Below are 26,621 nucleotides of genomic sequence, written 5' to 3'. Positions count from 1 at the left end.
CCATATATATATATAATAAACCAGTTTGTGAGCTACAACGTTTGTCTTTCCCATCTTCAGAAATGTTCTCACATTGACAATGGTTGGATAGCATCATGCCCAAAGACATTGGCCACACAGTAAAACAAACAAAACCCAGATGTACTATGATACAGTTGAGGTAAAAGGGGAAACAAAAAATTTAACATTCGCCCACAAAGGATTTTTTTTTCTTTTTCTTGATTTTTGTCAGAAAAATACCAAACACAGTGATTTAAATTTAAAAAAAAGTCACAAAAACCTGTTTTTAGCAGAAGTGAATGACCAACAGGCCAGCTTATCGGCTCAGACGTGATCGCTATAGGTTTTCCTAATAATCCACAAATCCACAGGGATGTATATAAGTCAACATCAGGGGGGAGTGGTGGCATAAAATTAAAAAATATAAACCCAATACCCCCACTTGGTATGCCCCTTTATCCTCTAACCCCCCTCACACTTCCCCACCCCTACTCCACACCCCTTTGTGACCCCAACGCTCAAATCTCCATCAGATCTAGGTCAGCTTCTTCAAAGCCATAGAAAGACTCGGTCTCGCTTTCACCCTCAAAGAGCTGGTGAAGGCTTTCAGGCTCAATTGTCTCTTCCGGAGATGACCTGGGTCGAGGAGTGGAAGCTGAGGGTTCCTCGGACTGTTCCCCACTCAGCTTTAGCTGCTCCTCTAGGGAGGCAATTAGCTCCTCCTGCATGTCAGCGTTTTGTGTGGGTGAGTTCATGTTGCCATCAGGGCCAGGCAGAACGCTAGCCACCAAGAAGGACCGCTGAACTAGCTCTGGACAGTCCCCAATAACACCAAGCACCTCAGCCAGCCAGACCAGAACTAGCTGAAGCAGAACATCAGAATCACACGCAGTATCTCCCATTTCCCGAGCCTGCTCCTTCCACTTTTTGTGCAGGAAGTTCTTGACAGTCCGCTTGATGCATACATCTAATGGCTGGATTTTGGAGCTGCAGCCTGCGGGGACGACCGCAGGCAAAGTGCTAGAGGCACTAAGCATGGCCAGCACCTCTTCTGATAAGTGAGTGCGGTGGCAGTCCATCACCAGCATGCCTTTGCTGCGCTGGCAAGCCGTGTGTTTTTGCCACACTCGGGTTGACCACAGCTCCATGATCTCGTCGTCACTGTAGCCACTCTCCTTCGCCTCTAGCAAGATAGAGTCTGGCACGTTAGCAGGCTGATCCATCTGTCCTCGGTAGAAAACCAGGGTAGGGAGGACAGTGCCATCTGCCAGAATGGCCAGCACCACGTCACACCAAGGCTCCCCTGTGCCCACTGTCTGCAGGGCATTCTCCTTTCGGTCTTCACTGCTCAGTACCTCCGTATCGAGGAACAAGGAAACCTCATCAATAGCCACAATCATGGACAAGGACAAGTCCTGGTTGTGAATTTGCCGTTGTACAAATTCAATGAAGAGTCCTGCATTCTCCGCCACATCCTTAGGTAGAGTGTGGGCCACAGCGCGCCGTGCGTGGGGAGTCAGGTGGTGCCGTAGCATGAAACGCACAGCCCACTCGTATGAGATCTTAAATCCCCCCTCCAAGGAACGTCCTATTTTGGTGGCTTTCTGGAACAAGGTCTCCTCATTTACAGGTAGCTGTTGCTCTCGCTGGGTCAGCACCCACTCAGCCAGTTTCTCTTCTGCCTCTAAGCTCAGATACTTGCCCTCCAGACTCTCCCCCTGAGAGGCCTGGAAGCGCCGAAGCCAACGCCGGATGCGTCGCTGGGGGTTTCGGAAGTGTTCAGCTGCCTGTTCCGTGTTACAGCATAGGGCAAACAGGACCACTCGAAGCTTCTTCACAGAAAGCTGCTCTTTCTTGCCAATGCCACTGCTACTACCACCCCCTGACGCTGGCTCAGGCTCCTGGGTGACTGGGCTCCCTTCATCCTGGTCATCAACATTCAGACATTCGGCCTCCTCCGCAGCCAAGGGTGGAAGGGCTAAAGTCTGGAGATGCGTGGGGGTGGGTGGTGGGGTTGCAGTTGAGGCCGGTGACGGGAGTGCCTGGGCCACGGGAGCTGGCAGCTCTTCAGGCTCAGCTGGGGTGACTCCAGCAGACTTCACAGTGGCAGCTTTATTAGAGGAGAAGGAAGAAGGAGGGTACAAGTTTTTCAAGTTCCGGTCGTGTGCTCGGTCACGAGTCTGGCCATGCCTAAAGGGTTAGCAAAAAGGAAGAAAAAGCTCAGTTAATTTAGGAAAACAAAATTATAATATTTGTAGTAGTAATAAAGAACAAACATACTATAAAATAAAAGTTAAACCATCAAACGAGTTCTGTTACCTTGAGTGAGATATCCAAGTGAGTCCTATGGGAAATAACACAATAAAAAAATGTTAGCTTGGTGAAGAAACAAACCCACCTGAGACAGTTCTTGAGATTTTAACCAAAAAAGCAAATCTACTACTTTCCCAGTCTTATCTGAATCTCAAGTTAGAATGCTTCCACCCTGGTGAAGTATGTCTCAGCAGCAGATGGGTTAGGCCGGGAGCAGATGCACCTGCTCACTGTGACCTGCATCCTTAGTCCCACCTACAACCCCCATCTCTCTTACTCACCCCGTGGCAGGATGCTACTGGATCTATGAGAAGGGTTGAATACCAAATGCTTAGCCATGGCATCTCCCACAGAGGTAACAAAGGTACATGAAGTGCAGGCCAGCTTGCTTCCACTGAGAAAGAGAGTCAAGAGTATGTCAGGCAAACGCAGCAATGACTACTGAGAGTTAAGCTTCAAGGCTTAGTAAAGAAAAAGAGTGTCCCTCCTTTCTCCTCTCAAATTAATGCATATGTCTATCCCCCAAAGTAATATAAGGGATTTAATGTAAAAGCTTGAACAATTAACAGTCCATCAGTAAGTTTGTCATTACCTCACAGAATTTTTAAACAAAGCCAAATACTTGGGGCTCTTCCGTGGAACATGATTGCTGAGAAAGACAAAGAGAAAGTTGTATGAGTTACATGGTTCAGCTCACTAAACTAGAGATCACCAGCCATTGACAAGGCCTGAACAAAAGAAATGCCTCTTCAATCAATCCTAACCTCAACCCAAGCCCATCACATTAATATTTCCTATTAATATGCAAACAGATCCTGGAGGTGGGGGGAAACCTATTAAAAGGCATATTCTGGTTGGAGGTGGAGGGGTGGTGACCACGTCAGAGGCCATATTTCTAAGAAGCACCCTGGCCCTCATACCACATTTTGAGTAGCACGGTTGTACAAAACCAGATTACAGACCAATGAAAGCCAAATAAAGCCGGGTCTGGCCTCTGACTCTACTAGCAAAGGTGCACAGACAGCTCCAAAAGTTGAAGGGGGAACCACCAGAAGCAGGGGAGGGAATGAAATGAGTTCTGAAGAATCTGAAATCCCAGAGAGGAACACTGGTTTAATCCTGACTCACTTGATCATGTGGTTGGCGTAAGCTCGAGAACAGCAGGTACTATAGCGACACAGAGAGCAGTGAACGTAAGTAGGAAAATGATTGGGGAAGTCTGGGATCTCAAAGCTGCACTCCAGACACGTCTGCCGGCCCATGACACTCCTGTCGAGAAACAGAAAATCTTATTACTGCCTCAGGGGTCCCCAAACCGTACAGATTCAGGCAACAGACTCTGCTTAAAAGGCTACCAGATGACACTGGCTCTCAGGAACAGCTGTGCCCACCCGGCCCCCAGCCTCCAAGAGAAGGCACTGACATTTTCCTAACAGCTCTCTTCTGGACGTTGCGCTGCACAGGGGGGTAAAGGAAGACGGGCAGAGGGTCTGCTGAGGAGGCCAGTGGTGCTGCTTCCTGCAAGCTGCCAGGAGGTCCATCACTGGAGGGTACAGGAGCAGCTCGTGGCTGCCCCCGGGAAGCCCGGATTGTCACCTGGGAGTCAAGGGAAGGAATAATTAGACACTACCTACGAAAGACCCTCAGAACACTGAAAAGCTCTCTTCCTCCCCTTCTTGGATCCGTGAAGGGAATGCCGACAAACCCCTTACCTTGGTGCCTGGTTTCAAACCTTCCAGCTGCTTGGGTTTACGGAAGGTTTTATGGTGCTGCAGCTTGTGTTCGATTTTGTCCTTGGCAAAGAGAAACTGTAGCCGGCATTTGTTGCAGTGATAAACATTCCTCTTCTGAAGGGAAAAAAAGAGACAGAATCCTTTAAAGGTTCCCAATGAATTTTCTTCCTGAGGAGAAGGTAGATCATTGCCAATCATAGCATTCTTTCCATCTTTCTGTTGATAATTTAACAGAGTTAAAAAGAATTAGACAACATTTAACACTGAACCTAATTTTTCAATCTTTATCTATAACTTTATATATTTTGCAATACAGTTACAAGCCTTATTATTAGGTGGTGAGAATCATCACGTCCCATGCTCCCAGAGAAAGGTGGACTGAAAGCCAGGGTAACTAGGTCCTCAGAGCATCACCCACTGACTTGCTTTAACAGTTTGGCCGAGTGGCTTCAGCTTTACTTGCCCTATTACTATTTTTTTTAGTTTAGTTATCGTTTTTATTTGAAGTACTGTCAATGTTCTTTTCATCCTTGATAAAATACAAGCTTGAGACTGTCTTATTACTTTATCTTTACAGCGTGGATGGACATTGCTACTATTTCTGGATATTATTTTTAAAAAATACAATAAAATGTACATGGTGAAAAAAAACCCATACTTTTATTTTGTACTCCTTCATGCAGTAAGTTTACCTTCAACTGCACTCCTCAGTCCCCTTCCACAGAAACAACTTGTTACCAGCTTCCTGGGTACTCTTTCACAGATGGTCTGTGCAGATAACCATATAGCAAACTCAAATGTCTCCATTCACCACCCCTGTTTTCCTTTCTCTTTTTTAACAAAAAAAAAAAAAAAAAAGTACTTTCCTACACAGTGCTGCTTTTTTTTCCCTTTTAACACATCAACACAGATATGCCTCCCTGAAAGGCCATTTTGAGGATTCAGTCTGCCCAGTATCGAAACAGGACACATGTCTATGATTCCTTCCTAGGACAGCGAAGGCTCTATAACATCAGCTACAGGTGACAGTTCCTATGCTAGTATATGGAAATACACAAGTGGGGGATTACAGCAGTCACTATGTGTGAACCTAAGAAGGTGCTTACAAGCGAGAAGCCAGGGCACGTGTGCACACACGTGGATGTCACCCACCGGTGCACCCATCTTGTTCTCTGTTTTGTTCCCTCTCTATGTACCTTCACTCCCCTCCTCTAGGGGCTCCTTTCCTGCAGCATTTTAAAACAAAGGCTTATATATTCCATCTTCAAACCAAAACACAGCAGCAGCAACAACTTCTCCCTTGCTCCCTCCTTCCCTGCGTCTGCCACCCCTGGTCCTGCCCTTCATAAATTCTTTAAGTAAGTTCTCTCCATTCCTTACCTCTCATTCATCTATCCCACTGAAATTTGGCTTCTACCCTGCTGACCAACAAAATGGCTAAATTAAAGGCTGGCCTCTCACGTTTCTATCTTGCTGATACCTTCTCGCAACACTTGACCACACATTTTCCTTCAAAATGCTTTTGTCCCCGCCTCTTCCTCGACATCACAACTCTTTGGATTTTCATTCCAGGACTATGGCCCTGGCTTTGTAGAGAGAGAACTCAATGGTCTTTCACCTTATTCTCAATTTGGGGGTTTGGGGGTGGGGGTGAAGCTTCGCACTTACAAGTTTAAATCTACTGGATTTATATAATGATGATTTCTAAGTATCTTTCACAATTCAGGCCTCAGACATATATATCCAACTATTTAGTACTCAATTACACTTGATGTCCGTAGATACTGCCAACTCAGAATATCCATCCAAACAGAATCCTCCCCTCAAAAGTTACTTTCTCCAGTGTTCCTATCTCAATATAGTCTCCCCATTCATCCAATTACCCAAGACAGAATCCTGGGCACTACTATTCTTAACTACTTCCTCACTACCTTCACCTAATCCAGCTCTAAATTACAGATAGCACATATCTTCTCAGTATCTTGCAACTCTAATCCTCTTCATTTCAAAAGCCAATAGCCACTATCATCTCTCAGGTAACTATTGAAAAAGCCTTTGGCTTGTCTCCCTAACTCCTGGAGCAGCCAGTGTAATCATAACTAAAAGCAAATGTGAACACATCACTCCAGGATTTGAAAATCTCTTCAATGGCTTCCCAACATCAACTTTTGTTTTAATTAACAGAAGTCTGTATTTTATGTTGATTTGCTTAGTTTTCACATACACTCTTTTTGGTTCTAGGTTCCCATCCAGGATACCACCTGATATTTTACTAGTCATGTCTCGAAGTTCCTCTTGGCAGTTTTCCTCAGGCTTCTCCCAACTTTTTATAATAAAAGGTGAAGCGCCTTTTTATTTTTTAAACTATTTTATTTTTTGGTCAGTTAAAGCCACAGGTTTGTTTATTTACTGGTCGTGCCGTGAGGCATGGGGGATCTTAGTTCCCTGACCAAGAATTGAACCTGGGCCCTGCATCTGAGAGTGCAGTCTTAAACAGTGAAGCGCCAGCAAAGCTCTGGAGACTCCTTTTTATGGCTCTAAGATTCTCCATGATATGTTCTCTAACCTCCAACCTCCCCCATACCCTACACACTCCAACCACACTGAACTTTCAATTCCTTGAGCCTCCCTGTGCCTCTGAGCATGCTGTCCTTCTAGTTCACTTCACCTGGCTCATCCTTCCTCATCCTTCAGGTCTTGAACAACCCTTTTCCTGGAAGACTTTCTAGGTTCCCAGAGTAGGTTATGTTCTTTTTTATATTCTGTATTTCCCCTAACACAACATTGCTCCTGCTTTATTGTACTGTTTAACTGTCTCGTTTAACCACTAAATCTCTAGCATCTAGCCCAGTGCCTGGTACATATTACTGGAATTCAATACATTTTTCAAACTCACACATATCTTCTCTACCAAAATGATTTGCCTTGCTCAGACCTGGCCCCAGCACCCATAATTAAGCAGGGCAACTGCTTGGTGTCTGGTACCTGGTGCCTCATGTAGTGCTGCTGGAACGCACTGCCATTTTTGAAGACCTTCAAGCAGTAAGGGCAGAGCAGGTGCCGAGTATCTTCATGGATCATCCGAAAGTGGACGTCCACCTCAGAGTAGAGTGAGGAGCGGTACTGGCACACCTGAGCCACATAAGGAAAATAAGCCACAAGTGAAGTGAACAGCTGAGGCCTTAGAAAAGGCGTAGCAACAAAGTGTTACCATAGAAAAAAAATTTCTCCTAAACGTGCAGAAATCAAGTTATTTTTCTGATTTGTAATGCAGAGTTATGTTTGTGATCATGAATTCAGCCGTGAAATATAGTAAAAATGGGAAGGACAGGAAAGTCTGAAAAGTCCAAATTCTTGCTAAGAGGAGCAGATTTTTTCCGATCTCCACAGGAAACATTCAGGGGACAGACACTCCCTCACTTTTTAAAAACTATTTATTTATTTGGCTGCACTGGGTCTAGAACTGCATGTGGGATCCAGTTCCCTGACTAGGAATCAAACCCAGACCCCTGCACTGGGAGTGCAGAATCCTAGCCACTGGGCCAACGGGGAAGTCCCAGACACTCCCTTACTACAGGCATTGTGTTCCAAGACTGGGTTCCTCAGCTGGGTACATGCATATATCCTTTATGTTTTTCTCCTGCATGAAGAACCCTGAAAATAGAACCTGGGTTCAGTATTTCTTTTGTATTTCCTCAGTGTTCCTTAAACTGAGTATGTGCAATAGATACTGGGCAGTGTTCATTAGTGGAGTCTTCACATTCAGCCCGAGAGCAAAAGACCAAGCAAAGCTCCCTAAGGAGAAGGCAGTACCTGGCAAACATAAGGCATCTCTCCAGGCTTATGAGTGTCCTTCATATGCTGGAGAAACAGTGGCTCGCTCTCAAATGCCCACTCACAGATCTTGCACTTGGCTGTAAGAAGAAAAACAATCGGTAAATACACTTGAAAATATGACCAAAATCCTGCTGATTCATAATCTTTACTTTCTGACTCCTGTATCTTCATTTGCAATAGTATTAGTAACTTATGGGGTCTCTTCTTTTCTTTAAAATGGTTGTCAACAGTTGTGTTGCTGATAAAAAGTATCCTTCTGTCTCTAGCTCAGATGTCTTCACCAAAGCTCCTTTCTAGATTTTGAACTCTCTACAAGACATTTACACAGGAATAGTTTACCATCTACAAATACAGATTTGTCCTTAAAAGACTGACAACATGAACAGAATTTCTTGCCTTCTTATGAGTTATTGGTAACAAACTGAGATAATTAAACTTTAAAATTAGCCATTTTATCAAACATCTATATAAGGCTGCAATTCTAAATTTTTGGCAAATATTTTAATTGCTACATATTGTGAATTATACAGGCAAAATAAAGACAATTATTTGTATTTTTCTTAACATTACTAAAATTATTTTCAAGTTTTTGTGAATACAAAAATTGTAAATTGGAAGTGCTAAGTGCTTATTTACTATCTAACCCCTGCCCACCACTCCCAAATGAGTGAAGCTGAAATAAAACAAATGAACAAAAACCAGGGGTTTTAAATATGGGGTCCAAGGAACCCAGGTATCCCCTGAAATTATCTGCAAAGAGTGAAATGTTTACTTTTGGGGGAAGTTTTGTGTCGATTCTCAAAGGCATCTGCAACCCATTTAGAACCACTTCCCAGAAGTACATCAGGTATGAGAACCAGATAAATAAAAAATTCTGCCTAGAACGAGGAAAAGTTGATCACGTAAGTTGAACCTTGAAAGAATAGTGATTTGCCAGACAGAGAAGACAAGAGGAGAACTTGAGCAAAGGCATGGAACTGCATGACATGTTTGGGAAACTGTAACTAGTGGCATGACAATCTTTTCTCCTGTTATCCTGCCCTTTACTTCTCAATTCAATTTGCTTAGCTTCTTTTTTTCTTTTCCAGAACACTTCAAAGCATTGGTATTTCCCAGCCTTCTGTCCAAGCCTTTTCCCAAATCAGCTCTATTGTTACAACTGCCTCATAATATCAATAGTAACATTTATTAAACAATTTCTAATGCATAAGCAATATCCTAAGATTTATATGGATTATCTCATGCACAGAAAATCAGTGAGAAAGGAATCAAAGCCATCAGTGGATTTAAGGGCTCTCTAATAACCTTTCACACCTGTTCTAAGGGGGAAGGAGCTGATCTGAAGAAGATTCAAAAGGGAAACTTGACTGCTTTTCCAAAGCGGCCATCCTAACACTGTCCCTCCCAGCACCGTCACTCTCACCTCCTTAACACCTACCTCGGTCTCTTGCTTTGAGAAAACAGGTGTGAAATACTATAGACTCTGCTTCCTGCTTTCCAAACTTGGAAGGACAGATCCTTTTTGCCTTTCTAAGGTTCATCCAATCTCATCATTCCATGTATATATACCATGACTTTACCAAACAAGGGGTTCTCCCTTTCCCAAGTCTTTCTTCACAAAGGATCCTCCTGACATGTGAACACAAGTAAGCATCCATCCCCCAACCTTACCTCTTCCTTCATCTATTGCCCTTAAACAAGTTTAAACACAATAACCCACTGATGTTCTGGAGACAATTCAGGACTTGAAAATGAAGACAGATGATATTAAAGATTTATGATTAATTCTGTTAGGTCTTGATAAAGATACTATGGCTATGTATTTTGTTTCTTTCTTTCAGGCTGGAAATGACGTTTACTAAAGTGTTAACTGTATCAGCTGGACTGATCAAGTTTATACTTGTTTAAACTTGTAGTTATCACAAAGTATGATTTCCATGAGAACCCGTAGCTTGAACACAGATCTGGTTGCTCAGGGCATGGAACCCCAGGAAGACCACTGCACTCTGTCGCACTTGGCCTCGGTTTGTGACAGAAGTCCCACTCTCCCTGGGTGTCTCCCATGGCATCTGCTCCGTGGCTTGTCAAGAATGATTTTACATATGCAGAGCCATCTACCTGTTTCAGAGTAGGGTAGTTATGCATTTGCTCACATGAATAACCAAGTGTGTCTCTTCCCATCACCCTTCAGAACCCACATTCTTCAGGGACCCATCCTAAGCGTTCCCTAAGATTCCTGACTGCGGTCCATGTAGAGTCACGAGATCTGCAGTGGGTGTTAACTCTTCAGTAAACGTCAGCTCTCTTACCTCTTGGCCCCACGTTGAGAGGTGCAGATGGAAAAAGGCCATCTTTTCTGATGAGGACGGGAATGCCTATGTATTTTTAATGTCCTTACTTTTCAGAGATATATAATGAAGTATTTAGGAGTGAAACGTCATTATGTCTATAATTTAAAAACACTTCAGAAAATAAAAAAAATTTTCAAAACTAAAAAGAAAACAATGATCTCAAGATGTTAACATGAAAAAATAAGCTACTTTCATGAAGGATCTGCCACAGATGCAAAAAAAAGGGAGTTATAAAAGAATCCAAGAGTAAAACTGATATATACTAAAGCACAGAAAAGGCATTTACCTGTGTTCGGATCAACAATGTCTGGGTTTTTCATCAGTATAAACTGAAGTCATAAAATACTCAAAAAATTAAAAGTCAAGGATAAAACCGTGGTAAACGAAAAGGAAAAGACTGATGAGGTTCTGCACTGTCCACTTTGTTTTTTCCCATCAGGAAGAACTTATCTTGTTATGCATAGTACAATACGTAAGTGGACTAACACACCACCAGATGCGTATAAAAGCAGATGTTTTCGCTGGGAGATTCAGATGAGTAATTTGGACTTTCCATCACTGACAGTGAAGAAAGTGGGACCTAACTTAGACCAAGTTGCTCTCTGCTACATGTGGTGTTATGATGGTTGAAACCATTATCTATTCCACCCACTAATTGTTAGTCCGAAGTTCCACTGCCTTCTATAGGAACCACCAGTATACACATAGCTAGTGACATATGAAATGGGATGAGCTCAAATTGAGACTATTTGCTCTGGTGTACACACTAGATTAAAAAAAAAAAAGAATAATTTAAAAATTTTTATTCATTAAAAATTTTTGATTATATGCTAAGATTATCTTGGCTATTTTGAATTAAATAAAATATACTATTAAAATTAATTTCACCTTAAAATATTTTTATTTCAAATGACTACTAAAAAAATTAAAATTACATACACAGCTCATTATATTTTCTGTTGATAAGCACTCATCTGAGCCACTCATGACAATCCTACTTCCCTTGACAATATGACCACAGCCAAAGAGATATAAACGGAAAACAATTCTGCCTTATAAGGAACAGACCTAGGAAAGACATAGGAAGACATGGCCTCTTTTTCATCTGCACAATCTCACATTTGAACGAATTCCTGAGATTAACATAGTTTTTCTGCTAGAAAGCCAGAGACAAGAAAATTGTTGAAAAGTAAAGACTTTAGTTCTGGGCTTGAAGCTTACTCCACCTTAAGTCTTCTCAGTTAAAGGATCTAATAATAGATGTCTTTAATGTTTAATCCATTTTTAGTTAAGATTTTTAATCTGCAGCAAAAGCATCTATATTATGCATATTTTTGTCTCTACATGTTTGCTCATGCTGTTCCCCATCACATAAAATCTTTTCTTACTGTTTTCCATCCACCTAAATCCTTCCTGTATTTAAGACCAAGTTTATACATTACCTATTCTGTGAAATCCAGCCACAAGGATCTTTTCCCTTCTCTGAACTACTCTACCTATCATTCATATCATCCAATGTCTGCATTTATAACAAATACGTAGTCTTGTTCTCTTGTCTCTTCAACAAAACTAGAAATCCCTTATATGATAAAGGAAATATTTCTAGAAGACTGGATTCAAATCCTCACGTCACCTTGCTAGAAGTGTACGCTCTTAAGTAAATGACTAAATATTTCTGGGGTTGTATCCAGCCTGTTTCTCATCTTTAAGATGTAGCCAACAAAGGTCCGTCTAGTCAAGGCTATGGTTTTTCCAGTGGTCATGTATGGATGTGAAAGTTGGACTGTGAAGAAAGCTGAGCACCGAGGAATTGATGTTTTTGAACTGTGGTGTTGGAGAAGACTCTTGAGAGTCCCTTGGACTACAAGGAGATCCAACCAGTCCATTCTAAAGGAGATCAGTCCTGTGTGTTCTTTGGAAGGACTGATGTTAAAGCTGAAACTCCAATACTTTGGCCACCTCATGCGAAGAGTTGACTCATTGGAAAAGACCCTGATGCTGGGAGGGATTGGGGGCAGGAGGAGAAGGGGAAGACAGAGGATGAGATAGCTGGATGGCACCACCGACTTGATGGACATGAGTTTGGGTGAACTCCGGGAGTTGGTGATGGACAGGGAGGCCTGGCGTGCTGCAATTTATGGGGTCGCAAAGAGTTGGACAAGACTGAGCGACTGAACTGAACACTCCAACTCATCTTATATTTCATGAAACTCTGAATGGTAAAGTACTTTATAATATTGTTTTATCCTACATAAAAACTACAACATTACTAACTAAAGTGAAGATCCAAATACAGATGCTTGCTCCTTCTATAAAACAATCTAGGTAGCAAACCCTTAAAATATACCTCTCTATGGTGGACCAATGCCCCTAATATTTGGAATCGAGCACTGAACTCAACTCAAGCTTGAACAGAATAGAAGCCAGGCTTGTAAGAAAACAGAGTAAGTGAAGTACTGCCTATAAACATGCAAAAACCTACCTGACACTGTTACCCACATATGAATAAATATAAAGGGCTCCCTGCTAGTGCCATTCATTGAGTGAAGAACAAAGTACACCCCTAGAGTTTATGAACTTCCAGACTTACTAGTTGATTCATAGGGACTATGAACATTTTCCAAGTGGCACTGGAGCTGGAAAGGAGTGGAAAACTGGCGGTAACAGTGCTGGCAGATAGTATGACCATCCACCTCACCATTCTGCTGATCAAGTTCTACATGATGTTTCATATGGTTCATAAATCTGTAGCACAGCACAAAGGAAAAGTACAGACAACACAAAAATCAGAAGCCTTGGAAATATAACAGCGGAATCACAGAACAAGACTTTACATATGTCCCGCCCCCCACCTTCCCACCCAACTTCCTCTTTTTTGGGACAGTCCTTTGCTCAGCCCAGAAACTAAGAGGGTTCCCGAAACTTATCTGAGAAAGGAGATGCACTGGTCTCACTCTACCCAAAGTTATCTTTTATTTATTACCACAATATCTCCTGTAATATTAGTTATTGATTTGATAACCCTGAGCAAGAGAGGCTGTAATCAGGGCCATTCTCCAAACAGAAAAACTGAAACGTGTAAGCAGCTTTCAGCCTTCACTTGTCCAAGGTGAGCTCTAAGGCTCTTCAACACTCACCGAATGTTGTTTTTTAGCCTTTTGGTACAATGTGGGCATCGGAAAGATGTGGCGACCTTAGGGAAGTTTGTGAGCTGGGCTACCGTGCCACCATCCCGGCCATAGTAGAAGTCATCTACTAGCATAATGAGCTTGGTCTGGACGGCATCACCCACATTCTCATTTGGCTCTGGTACTTTGGTAGGTGGTGACAGAGCAGGAATAGGTGTAGAAGAGGGAGTGGAAGCAACAGGAGCTGTTTTCTCAGGGGATGGGGGCTTTGCTGCTGATGGGACACTGGGTTCTGAATCCAGAGATTTTCCTTTCTTCTGGTATTCAACCATTTCTGGGCAACAGTACTATAAAGAAAGAAGATATCGGATCATCCTGGTTCTCCTGGCCTGGGATGCATGCACTCCTCAGGTCCACTAACATTCCTTGCCAACAGTTTGGTTCTAGGTATTCTCACCTAGTTTCCACCCTGCAGTTTTCTACAATGTCCAGGTCTCACTCTTTTTCATGTGTCTGTATGTGTGTACTTAATATATAGATATATGCCACTCCAAACACCATACTTTGTACTTCTTCCTGTTTTAGATCCTTGAACTACTCACTAGTATAAGCTGGTTCTGGGGTCCCTGGTAGGAAGAAGTCCCAACCTTTGCATCTGGACTAACACCAAAAAACGAAAGGCTTGAGTTGGTAATTGCTTAATAGCTCCTGATTCATCCAATGACACAATAAACAGAAAATGAACTGAGGCCAAAAAGTTCTGATTATCTAACAAACCCGTCCTCCTGTGCAGTTCAAAATCTACCAACTAAGGAATTAAGGTCACATATGCTCTGATCTATTTGAGGGACTTTAAATGTTTCCTATTACATTTTTGAGTTCATTCTAAAACAGGCCAAGAGTATAACCCATTAAAAAGCTTCCAAGTCATTTCAGAGCCCTTGCCTTACACTCTCCCAAGACCACAGGAAGTAAATAGTGAATGGTAGCCATTTATGCTGGATTCCTATCACAGGTGACATCACTTACACACATGTGACCTCTCAAAGCTTCAGTAACACGGAAGTGAGCATTACACTGTGGACATATCTTCCGTCCACCATCCTGGAGGTCAAACACTGGGATGGGCGAGGTCACTGGAAGAAGTGAGAACATGGTAAGATTAGTAAGATCCTAGAAAAAGACTATCAGCCTTTTAGAAAAAAAGGTTATTGAACACTTCATAAGGGGTATAATTAAGGTTGGTAAGCGAGCATGAGAGGTCACTATGAGACACATTCCTTTTACCATTCTTCTAACTTTAGGCCAGGGGTTAGCAAACCACAACTCGGAGACCAAATCCAGCCAGCTGCCAGTTTCTGCTTGGCTAATGAACTAAGAATGGCTTTTAGTGGGTTGGCCAAAAAGTTTGTACAAGTTTTTCTGTAAGTTGTTGGGGAAAACCAAATGAACTTCTAGGCCAACCCGATGTTGTTGTTCTGGTTATAAATCATGGTGAAATATACTTCACATAAAACTTCCTCTTAAGCATTTAAAAACGTTTGGTTCAGTTGTTAAGAATGTTCACATTTTCATGCAAGCGATCTCCAACACTCTCTTCATCCCTCAAAACGGACACTCTATGCCCACTGTTAATCCCGCACTGTCCATTCCTCCTAGAACTCTAACAACCACCACTCTACTTTCTGTGAGTTTGACTGCTCCAGATGCCTCACGTAACTGGCCTCACAGTGTTTGTCCTCTTGTGACTGGCTTATTTAGCATGATGTCCTCAAGGTTCATCCATATTATATCATGTATCAGAATTTCTTTCCTTTTTAAGGCTGAACAATATACCACTTAAGTATTGATGCTTTTGAACTGTGGTGTGGAGAAGACTCTTGAGAGTCCCCTGGACTGCAAGGAGATCCAACCAGTCCATCCTAAAGGAAATCAGTCCTGAATATTCATTGGAAAAGACCCTGAGGCTGGGAAAGACTGAAGGTGGGAGAAGGGGACAACAGAGGATGGGATGGTTGGATGGCATCATCGACTCAATGGACAGGAGTTTGAGCAAGCTTCGGGAGTTGGTGATGGATAGGGAAGCTTGGCATGCTGGACATGAATGAGCGACTGAATATACCACAGTATATATACACACCATATTTTGTTTATCCATTTATCAGTTGATGAACATCTGAGATGCTTCTATCGACAGGCTTTTGTAAATAACGTTGCTGTGAACACGGGGGTACAAGTATCTGTGTGGGTCCCTGGGTGTATATACCCCAAAATGGAATTACTACAACATGTGGTAATTTCATGTCTCATTTTTTGAGGGACCATCATTGCATTTTACATCCCCATCAGCAATGCACAGGGGTTCCACTTTCTTTACATCCTTCACCAACGGTTATTATTTTCTGCCCCCCCCTTTTTTTCGGATAAGAGCTATATTAATCGGTATGAAGCAGTATTCTCTGTAGTTTTGGTTTGCATTTTCATGATTAGTGACGTTTAGCATCTTTTTGGTGCTTAATGGCCATTTGTATATCTTCCTTGAGAATTCTCTATTCAGCTCCTTTGCTCATTTTTTAATTAGGTTGTTCTTTTGTTGTTGGTTGAGCTGTAGAAATAGTTTATATATTCTCTATATTAAGCCCTTATCAGATATATGATTTACAAATATTTTCTTCCATGAAAAGTGAGTTGCTTTGCCACTCTCTGTAAGCCTAACCCTTGATGCCCTAAAGTTTAAAATTTTGAAGTAGTCTCATTTATCTACTTTTTCTTTTGTTGCCTATGCTTTTGGTGTCATATGCAAGAAATCACTGGCAAATCCAATGTCATGAAGTTCTCCCCCTATGCTTTCTTCTAAGAGTTTTATGGTTTTAGGTCTTTTATTTTGGTATTTAATTCATTGAGTTAGTTTTTGTATATGGTGTATGGTAATGGCCCAACTCCATTTTTTTGCATGTGAATATCCAGTTTTCTCAATACCATTTGTTAAAGGTTTTCGTATTTTTAAAGGGTTCAAATAAAAGCAAAAGAAGTGTAAGATTTTCTGACACATAAAAATAAAATGAAATTCAAAATTCAGAGCCCATAAATAGTTTTAGTGGCACATAGTCATGTCTAGGGCTACTTTTGCACCAAAATGGCACAAAGCAGTTGTGACAGAATCATACTGTATATGAAGCTGAAAATATTTACTATCTGGTCCTTTACAGAAAAGGTTTGCCAAGTCCTATTCTAGGACTGAAACTGAAAATGGTTATGCTCATAATCCTTCTACACCTGAAAACCTCTCTACCAAACCTCAACTTTAAAATCGAGTTCAGAAATCCATCTCCTCTTCCCTGAACTATCTTTTTGATTATCCCACTCATCTCTGATCACTCAATCCATTTCATTAGTCTCCAAAGCACAATTAACAGAAAATTCCTTTGGGCTGACTTAGTTACACTTTTCTGGAGAAGGAAATGGCAACCCACTCCAGTGTTCTTGCCCGGAGAATCCTGTGGACAGAGGAGGCTGGTGGGCTGCGTCCATAGCGTCGCCCAGAGTCGGACACGACTGAAGCGACTCAGCATGCGTGTGCGCACTGGAGAAGGAAACAGCAACCCACTCCAGTGTTCTTGCCTGGAGAATCCCAGGGACGGGGGAGCCTGGTGGGCCGCCGTCTATGGGGTCACACAGAGTCGGACGCGACTGAAGTGACTTGGCAGCAGCAGCAGCAGTTACCCTTTTCACAAGTGGCAGTTCCCTTTACCACACTAAAGTTTCTGTGATAACAGACTATAGCAGCTATACCCTATTTTCTCTATTTCACAGTATAGACTTCTGATACAATAAATACATTATGCTAATGTTTTTGAATGATTGGCTACCCAGAGTCTTTCTGATTATCATACCTTTCATTGAAGACTCAGGCCCGCTGGTTCTTTGAGAGCCATGTGCAGAGCTGTTGTTGGATACCACCACTGGCCCAGGACTCTGGCCCAGGGAAGGGATGGTGTTAAGGGTATTCACCAGTTTGGCCACTTCATTGCTATTTTCACCTGTAACACCAGGTCGCTTCACAGTGACAAAGCTGGCAATGCTCACTGCAGGTGGAGAGGGGAAGGAGGGAGCTTTGTTGACCAAGTGATAATCACCTGTTCTCCAGCCGCCACCCATCCCAGGTCTGCCATCTCCTCTTCCCAAGCCTCACCTAGTTTGGGGTTCTGAGTCTGGCTGGATTGGCCTGGAGGCTGGACAGCAAGGTGCCCCAGTGAGGTCGGCTGTGTGGCAGTGGGTGTGGTGGAAGTGCTGGGAGTGGACTTGGTCGACTGGGACTGGGACTGTGGGACGGTGCTTCGAATGGTCAGAGTGGCTGGGATGACGGTGGTGAAGGTGTTGGTGGTGGGCCGCACAGGCATCGTGGAGCCTGGCCTCACAGGGGTCATCTGAGAGAACACTTGTGGGACGCCAACTGTCGGCTTAACAAACTGGGTACCTGGGGCTTCAAAAGAGAGACAAAGAAAAGCACCAAATCTTGGTTAGTGAGCTCTCCTAAAACACATTCCCTCTGTGTTTACCGGAAATACTGCAATAGGAAAAGATTATTTCCCCAAACTGATGAAAGCAGTTAGCCTCAGTAATCAGCCCTAAAAACATTACAGTGAAAGCAGATTTCCATCAGCTCGTCCCGAAACACCTTAGCACGCTGCCCTTTCTATTCCAAGAGTAAATCATGAATAGCCTCACCTTGGTATTGGAAGAGAATACTGGGTATAGAGTGGGAAGCAGTATGGGTATACATTGGCCAAGAGGCAGAGCTGGTTCTGAAAAAAGTAATCCTCCTTTCTCAGAATACTAACCAGAGTCTTTCATTCTCTTATACAAACTCACATAGAAGACAGACTGTGTGTGGCATTCTACTAAGATGTCCCAAAGGTGAGTCTCCTGGATCAACTATAGACAATTCACTTACAAATATTTAAGAAATATCAGAACTAGATAGGATAAGCTCAGACCTGAAGGCCAAAATCCCAATGGGCTCTGAGAACAATGACAAAAACTTAGGAAGACAAGCTACCTTTACCACAATTAAAATAATATAGTATTTTTTGTCCCAAAATGTAGTAAACACTGAATATAGAACTGGGGGCAAAATTACAAGATTTTAAAGAATTACCTTTCAATTTAATTTCTTAAAAAACAAAACAAAACAAACCACTAGTCATTGCAAATATTCATCCTCAAAGAATATGCCATTTGTTTAACTTATATTCCAAATCTATGCTGTAAAATGCAAGCAAAATAAGTTTATAAGTCCACCATGTAAGTAAATAGACTTATTAGGAATATAGAATTTGGGAGTTTGCATTAATAACAGTCTTTCAGGATAACAAACAATAGCTGAATAAAACAGCAGAAACAGAAAAATAACTATAAAAACCCTGTTTTACTACCTTATGAAAGGTGGTAAAAAGTTAAAAAGAAAAATAAAATTACCACCCTGGCCAAAGGTTAGGAAGTTTTTAAAAAATGGGGCTTAAATCAATATGATTTTTATAGTTTCAGAAAGTATACTTTTTAAATGACCTTCCACACTTAGAAACAACAAAAGCAAGTCTTTTGGATGCTGGTTTATTCCAAATGGGTAGACATTTTTCCTTACCTGGGACTAGTGTAATTGGTCTAACCGTTTGGCCTTGCTGTACGTTCAACACAATCCCAACCTGATTCATTGCATTCTGTACAGGCCGGACATTTCTTACAGGAAATCCCTGCATTAAAAAGCAAAATGATCTTTAACATGGAGATCAGCTAACACTAGCAGAGACTGTATTCAGACCTATGTCCAAAAAATTCCCACACTCTCACCTAATGATTCTCTCTCGAATTAGAGCTTTCAAATGACTGAGATGGAGAAAATTTTGGACTTCTGGCAAACTTTTGAGTGACAAATATTAAAACTGGAGACTGAGGTTTGGTGCATATGAACTAAAATGAAAACCTAGTTCCTGTCCTAGGAGAATCTCAGTTTAAAAAAACTCATTCACATACTGACCCTTAGGAATGGGGGGAAAAAACTGACACTAATGGAGTGATTCAACATATAAACAACTGTAGGAAACTGTTCCCAAAGTCTACTTCAAAAGGCCATACGCTCTGGGAAATTTGTAAGACAAGGCAGGAAAAAGCATCTGCCTTTTTATCCCACACCAGCACTGGGTTTTCAACTCTAATTCACATTTATATCAAATAAGTCATCTTCCTTCTCTTTCAAAGATCTCCCTGCACTTCACCAATTTTGCACCTATATTTTTGTAAGTCAACTAACTCACCCCATTTCAAGAAAAATAGCCCAAGCAAAGGGTGAGAACTTTTGAGGATCAAGTGTTAAGGCTTCCTCATGCAAGCTTCCCACTCTCTCCTGCCTAGACCTCAATCAAATTACTTAATAGCCCTCTGGGGGTAGAAAGAGGAAATTACCCAGCTGTATGCTATGTTGGGCTTTCTACTAAAGTCAGCATCAAATTAAAAAACTAATACATGAGAAAGCCAGATCAATGGACATAACCTAGAACCATTTCTAATTATGCTGGAGACTCAAGTCAGAGCCTTCAAAGGTTCCCACAGTTCCAGAATTCTACCAGGTCCCAGAATTCAGAGTCCTACTTACCTGTGTAGTGATAAATATTGGCTGTGAGGCTACCGGGGAACTAGTCACATGGTTGGCATTCTGCATGACCTGCACAGGCCTCAATACTGGTTGAGTAACCATGGTACCAAGACCTGGGGCTGGATTCTGGGTTAGGATGAGCGGCTGTCCACCTTGTTGGACCAAAGAATTGCCAGCTAAAGGGTAAAAGGAAGAAGAAAAAAAGAAAGAAAACACTGTAAGCCATAATTTATAAGCAACACAATGGTCTTAGGTAAGAAATGGTGTGCCCATGTATTAAGATATCCAAGACTCACTCACCTCAGGTTTAATGTCATCAAACTTACCAAATATTTAAGCTTTACCCAAAGCTACAATTAACAAAAAAATACACAGATACAGAAAGTTCACTAAAAGCTCCCTCATATATCTTAACTTGTTGTTATTTAATTGCTAAATTGTGTCTAACTCCTTTGCAATCCCATGGACTGTAGCCTGGCAGGCTCCTCTGTCCATGCAACTTCCCAGGCAAGAATACTGGAGTGGGTTGCCATTTCCTTCTCTAGGACATCTTCCTGACACAGGGATCAAACCTGTGTCTCCTGCACTGGCAGGCAGGCTCTTTACCACTGAGCCATCAGGGAAACCCATGTATCTTAACAAGGCATGTCTTAACACACATGGTAAGACTTTTACATGGCTATCACTTTGATGATTTAAGTGACCACATATAACTTCCCCATACCAAATCAGCAAAACCAAGTAACATATAAATTCTTTCTCCATATTTTTACTACGTAAAACCTGTTTTATTGGAATGTGATTTGTTGTTAATCTACCTTAAACTTTTTAAGAGGAATATTCATCAACAAACATTAATTCAGCTTCCTAGTGAGCCAAATCTCAGAAATGCAACAGGATGTACAGGTATGGAAACAGAGACTTATGTCATCAGAACTTAGAAAGAAAACACCTGCCAAAACCAATAAATATGGCTTCAGAAGGTTCTTTCATGAATAAATAGTAACAATATCATAAATATTTGAAAACTAAAGTATTTTAAATTCTTTTTCCCATGTGATAAAAGTAACTTTGGAAATGTTTTTAAGTCCTCTATTTGCTGGATGTTCTCAGTTGCTCAGTCATGTCCAACTCTGCGGCTCCTTAGACTGAAGCCCTGGAGAAGGCAATGGCAACCCACTCCAGTACTCCTGCCTGGAAAATCCCATGGACGGAGAAACCTGGTAGGCTGCAGTCCATGGGGTCGCTAAGAGTCAGGCACGACTAAGCAACTTCACTTTCACTTTTCACTTTCATGCATTGGAGAAGGAAATGGCAACCCACTCCAGTGTTCTTGCCTGGAGAGTCCCAGGGATGGAGGAGCCTGGTGGGCTGCCGTCTATGGGGTCACACAGAGTGGGACACGACTGAAGTGACAAGCAGCAGCAGCAGGACTGTAGCCCACCAGGCTCCTCTGTTCATAGGACTTCCCAGGCAAGAATCCTGGCGCAGGTTGCCATTTCTTATTCCAAGGGGTCTTTCCAACCCAGGGATCGAACCCTTGTCTCTTGAGTCTCCTGCATTGGCAGGTGGATTCTTTACCGCTACCTCCACCTGGGAAGCCTCCATTTGCTAACTTTGGCTAAAAAATCATTAACGCTAAGTTTCCTGATTTACAAAGACTACTCCAAATTCTATTTCAGAGAGCCAGTATGCCTAAATCAAAGATTCAAGCAAAATACTGCACTCTTTTCACAAGAATGGGATGGACTCCTCTGAAGTTTTAAGTTACATGTGACAAATGGTGTTACTAGTTCGCTACAAAGCTAGACCACCGAAGTGGGTATATAGGTGGTTGGCTATTAACGGGCCAACAGTGATGTGTTCTCCCAGAAACTGAGAGACCATCAGTGGACTAGACTCTCATATAGTTACTGGGCCAGCAGACAAGTAATTATAGAAGCTGACAGACAAAAAAATTCCAAGTTCTGTCTATGCTAACTATATGAGTCCTTCTCTCTATATATATGTATTTCAAGCTAAATATTTTATTATGAAAATGTTCAAATATATATAAAAATAGAACACTAAAATAAACCTCCATGTACCTATACTAGCTTCAATAGTTATCAACTTAAGGCCAACCTTCTTTCATCTGTACCTCGCACCCCCCTTACCAGCTCCCATATTATGCTGAAATAAGTATCAGATCATATCATCTATAAATACTTCAATATATATTTCTAAAAAATAAAGATCCTAAAAAAGAGGAAATATAACATCATTATCACTCCTAAAAAATATTATAATTCTGTGACTATAGTGGATAACACAAGATATAATTAAAGTTTGCCAAGAGAACTTAAACATTCTCACTATTCCTATCCCAGCCCCCCAAATGATAAATATGTAGGGTGATGGATATATTAACCAACAGTGAGAATCCTTTCACAACACATACATATATCAAATCCCCACAATGTACACATTAAGTATCTTACAATTTTATTTGTCAATTATACTCAATAAAGCTAAATACATAATTCTTAGGGGCTTTCCTGGCGGTCCAGTGGTTAGGACTCTACACTTCCACAGAAGGGTGCACAGGTTGGATCCCTGGTCTGGGAACTAAGACCCCACATGCTGTACAGTGCAGCCACAAATAAACAAAACAATTCTTTGATATTAAATATCCAGTTAAAATTCAAATTGACAATTATATTTTTTTTGTTTGAGTTAGGTTACAAAAGGGTTCATAAAGTCCAACTGATGGACATCTTTAATCTCTTTTAACCTATAGCTTCCCCATCCATCTCTTTATTCCTTCACAATTTATGGTTGAAAAATATTGACTAAATAAAAAAATGTATTTTTTATTCACTATTTTAACTGCTAGGGTAAAAGAAAATAAATTATCTGTTATTTATCTGAAACTAAAAATTCTTACGATAAAATCAGTGCCTCAACATCTCATCTAAATATAGGAAGGGAAGGATGGAAAATTTTTTGCATTTATGTGGAATCAACTAGCATTAGAAAATCTCAAAAGACAGGCCTTGTTTCCACGAAATCTATACATATTCTGCTACTATAAAGAATGTTAACACAAACATTTTCTGCAAATATTCTCTGATGTTAGGGTCATGTTTGAATTTTGGTGAATTGGTAGGACCTTTCCAAAAATAAAGTGCAAATAAAGAAGGTTTCTAAGCCTAGACTAGGTTTACAATTCAACTGAAAGCAAAACCAGCATATCGCAAGTCACCCAGAGTAAATATTTATTTAATGAATTCTATAAATTCATTCTAATACAATAATTCCAATTCAAACAAATGAATTGTTTTTAATGATTCCTGCATTCTTATTCTTTCCTAAAAGAAATGCTGACAATTCAAACGTCTTCCAAAGCTCTATTTCCAGAAAATGAAAAAGTCAGTCAGAATCTTGAGGCTTAAAAAAGCCTTTAAAAGAATCATCCAACCAATTCTCTGCCTGTAGGTCTGCTCTCAGTTAGGTACCACAGCCTTAAACAGATTAAATAATAGAACATCCAACTGCTTCTCTCAAAACACATTCTGTTTATTTTACAAATCTGAAGGTCTTGATTTTTTTCATTAAGTTTATTTACATAGCCTTAAACCCCAGAGATAAGAGGGCTAAATGGAGTTGAAATGGACCAAACAGGAATTGAAAATCGTAATTACAGTAAAAAATTGATAACATTAAATTCACATCATTCACAGCTCAGAATTAAGCAGGTCATTTCATTTCATAATGTTCCTTTCCAATGCATACATACGACCAGCCAGAACTATAGGAATAATTTCTGAATGCTGAGTGATGGATTCTGAAGAATGGCAAAAACAATAGTAAAACATCTTCTGCAATTTTAATCCTAATATTTTCTTAAAAAAGAAAAAAGCCTTACTGAGATGTAATTCACATACCATACATATTATATCACCCATTTGACGTGTACAATTTGAAGGCTCTTTAAAGGTGATGGCACCCCACTCCAGTTCTCTTGCCTGGAAAATCCCATGGACGGAGGAGCCTGGTAGGCTGCAGTCCATGGGATCACGAAGAGTCGGACACGACTGAGCAACTTCACTTCACTTTAGTATATTCCACAGGTTTTATGCAATCATCACCACTATTTAATTCCAGATTTCATCATCCCCAAAAGAAACCTTATACCCATTAGCAGTTATTCCCCATTCTACTTTCCCCAGCCCTGGCAACCAACAATCTTACTTTCTGTTTCTATAGATTTGCCTATTATGGGCATTTCATAATAATGGAGTCACACAATATGTGGTGGCCTTTTTGTATTTGACTTCTTTCAGTCAGCATGTTTCCCAAGGTTCATTCATGCTGCAGTACACACCGCTACTCCACTTCTTTCTACGGCCCAACAATGTTCCGTTCTATGAATATACCACATTTTGCTTATTCATTCAACATCTTAGGTAGTTTTCACTTCTGGGCTATAATGAATAATGCTGGCATTTCAAGTGTATTTGATAGAAGTCACACAGTTGTATATTTTATACAAAAAAGAAAGCTAGACAAACAATCTATTAATATGTGCTTATCTATGCATGAAAGAAATTTTAAGCCTTTATTTATTTTTGGCTGTGAGACTTACGGGATCTTTCCCAACCAGGGATTGAACTCAGGCCCTTGGCAGTAAAAGCTCGGAGTCCTGACTACTGTACCACCAGAGAACTTCCAGAACTAAAGAATTTTTGGAAGGACACACAAGACATATGTAACTGTAGTAACCAGTCTATACCTTTTTTTTTTAAACTATGAACACGGGTCAACATTTTAATTTGAATACTAGAACTTTCTAAAGTAAATAAAATCAATTTTTGTATTTCAACAAAATTTTTGCATATAGGCCACAGGAATCAAAGGTCCATTCAAAGAAATTAAGTCATATGATACTCATCTTGGGCCTTGGAACGCTGCGATCAAAGGAAAATTTAGCAAAACTGGTTGCTCATAGCACTTTGACAAGATTATTTTGAGAGAAACATAGGAAAGGAGTATAATGCAGTGGGAAGGCCACAAGTTTCGAGTCTAAATAATTCAAATCCAGTTTAGTCACTTACTATTTGACTCTCTACACCTTGGTCTCCACATCTGTAAACATGAAAAAATCTCCAGCAGTTCCTCATCTTTATATATATATGAGGGTCACTACTTACATGTTGAAAAAGAATTCTAGGGATTTTCCATGTAATAAAAATTTTTTTTTTGCTATCCAAAGATTGACTGGTGAGGCCATGTGTAGAGCAATCTCTTATGGCAAATTTTAAATGCCTGTCCCAGGAATCTCACTTTATATGACAGATATGCTTTCATAGTAGGCACAGATATGATGCCTGAGAATGTTCATCGTAACACTGTTTATAATCACAAAAAATGGGTTTGTAATAAATGTCTAAAAATATGGAAGGTAAATGGTTATATCCAAAAGTAAGAATACCAGGTTCACTTCTACTGGAAATGTAAGATACATGTCTAGATGGGCATTTCAGGAAAAATACTGATCAAAATCCTTAAAAACTGTGATAACCTCTGATACAATTTGACATTTAGAAATGTATTCTCAGAACTAAGGATATGAGAAAACACAGATGTTTACAAAAACTCTACTACGGCTGATTTGTCTGTTTTCTTCTGCCTCATCCTGATTTACAAGCAAAATCTAGAAAACCTGCAAAAGTGTTTGGTGGCTTATCTAGGAATACTACGAAAACAATGCTGTTATTTTTGGTGAAGAAAATAAATTTTGTATAGTTTATTTCAGTGTAAATAAAATGTGAATTTTGTGTAAAGTTCAGATTTTTGGGGGGGTGGGGATGAAACATATTCTTGTGGTAAATTCTCTTTTCAAAAATATTTATCATCTTCACAATTGAAGACAAGTTCTTTTTTTGGTATATGGTTTACTACTTTGGGGAATAAAAAAGCCATTTTAATTGGGAAATTATTAAGATTTATCTAACTTTTAAAATATTACATGCTATATGACCCGATATAAATTGTTAATTGACTATGTCAAAGTCTTTGACTGTGTGGATCACAATAAACTGTGGAAAATTCTGAAAGAGATGGGAATACCAGATCACCTGACCTGCCTCTTGAGAAATCTATATGCAGGTCAGGAAGCAACAGTTAGAACTGGACATGGAACAACAGACTGGTTCCAAATAGGAAAAGTGTTAGGACCAAACAGGCGCCATGACAGGCTTCAGGGGACCAAGGTAGGCCTAAGTCTCCTTTACAGAGGGGCTGAGTTATTGCCAAGGAGGAGCTGAGATCATCTTATTGCCAAGGAGGAGCTGAGATCATCCTCTGCAGGCGCCAGGACTCGACCAATCAGTATACTCCCTGTAGCCTGGTTCAAGATTATCAGGACAAGAAAGCCCGCGCGTGTGAAAATCTACCCAATTAGCAGATGCTAAGGAGCCCTGGCAACCAATCCGCCCCTGCCAACGCCCTGTCTCTGTCTTCACCCTATAAACACTGCTGTAACTCAGGCTCAGGCCCTCGTTCCACTCCACTGCATTGGATGAAACTTGGGTCCTGGCTCGAGCTAGCAATAAAATTCCCTTTT

The 26,621-nt window shown here is 40.9% G+C and overlaps 1 protein-coding gene across 4 annotated transcripts in view; it reads right to left on the bottom strand.

Annotated features, from left to right (window-relative positions):
* Positions 1 to 518: 518 nt before the first annotated feature.
* POGZ (pogo transposable element derived with ZNF domain) overlaps positions 519 to 26,621 on the bottom strand; it is a 46,686-nt gene continuing 20,583 nt past the window's right edge. For 2 of the 4 annotated variants that reach the window (XM_052636794.1, XM_052636796.1), the window contains 16 exons: positions 20,015 to 20,190; positions 19,007 to 19,115; positions 17,555 to 17,845; positions 17,256 to 17,474; positions 14,392 to 14,498; positions 13,372 to 13,709; positions 12,825 to 12,979; positions 7,860 to 7,960; positions 7,032 to 7,178; positions 4,026 to 4,160; positions 3,737 to 3,909; positions 3,442 to 3,582; positions 2,906 to 2,962; positions 2,595 to 2,707; positions 2,320 to 2,344; positions 519 to 2,190 (listed from right to left, as the gene is read on the bottom strand). In XM_052636794.1, the coding sequence (XP_052492754.1) occupies positions 519 to 2,190; positions 2,320 to 2,344; positions 2,595 to 2,707; positions 2,906 to 2,962; positions 3,442 to 3,582; positions 3,737 to 3,909; positions 4,026 to 4,160; positions 7,032 to 7,178; positions 7,860 to 7,960; positions 12,825 to 12,979; positions 13,372 to 13,709; positions 14,392 to 14,498; positions 17,256 to 17,474; positions 17,555 to 17,845; positions 19,007 to 19,115; positions 20,015 to 20,190 (3,959 nt within the window). The remainder of the gene's footprint in view (positions 2,191 to 2,319; positions 2,345 to 2,594; positions 2,708 to 2,905; positions 2,963 to 3,441; positions 3,583 to 3,736; positions 3,910 to 4,025; positions 4,161 to 7,031; positions 7,179 to 7,859; positions 7,961 to 12,824; positions 12,980 to 13,371; positions 13,710 to 14,391; positions 14,499 to 17,255; positions 17,475 to 17,554; positions 17,846 to 19,006; positions 19,116 to 20,014; positions 20,191 to 26,621) is intronic. The other 2 variants (XM_052636795.1, XM_052636797.1) reach the window with 1 other exon arrangement.

This window comes from Budorcas taxicolor, chromosome 3 (genome assembly GCF_023091745.1).
Source record: "Budorcas taxicolor isolate Tak-1 chromosome 3, Takin1.1, whole genome shotgun sequence".
Lineage (NCBI taxonomy): Eukaryota > Metazoa > Chordata > Mammalia > Artiodactyla > Bovidae > Budorcas > Budorcas taxicolor.
Note: the sequence above shows the minus strand (reverse complement) of the source record. Positions and strands in the feature narration are given on the sequence as shown.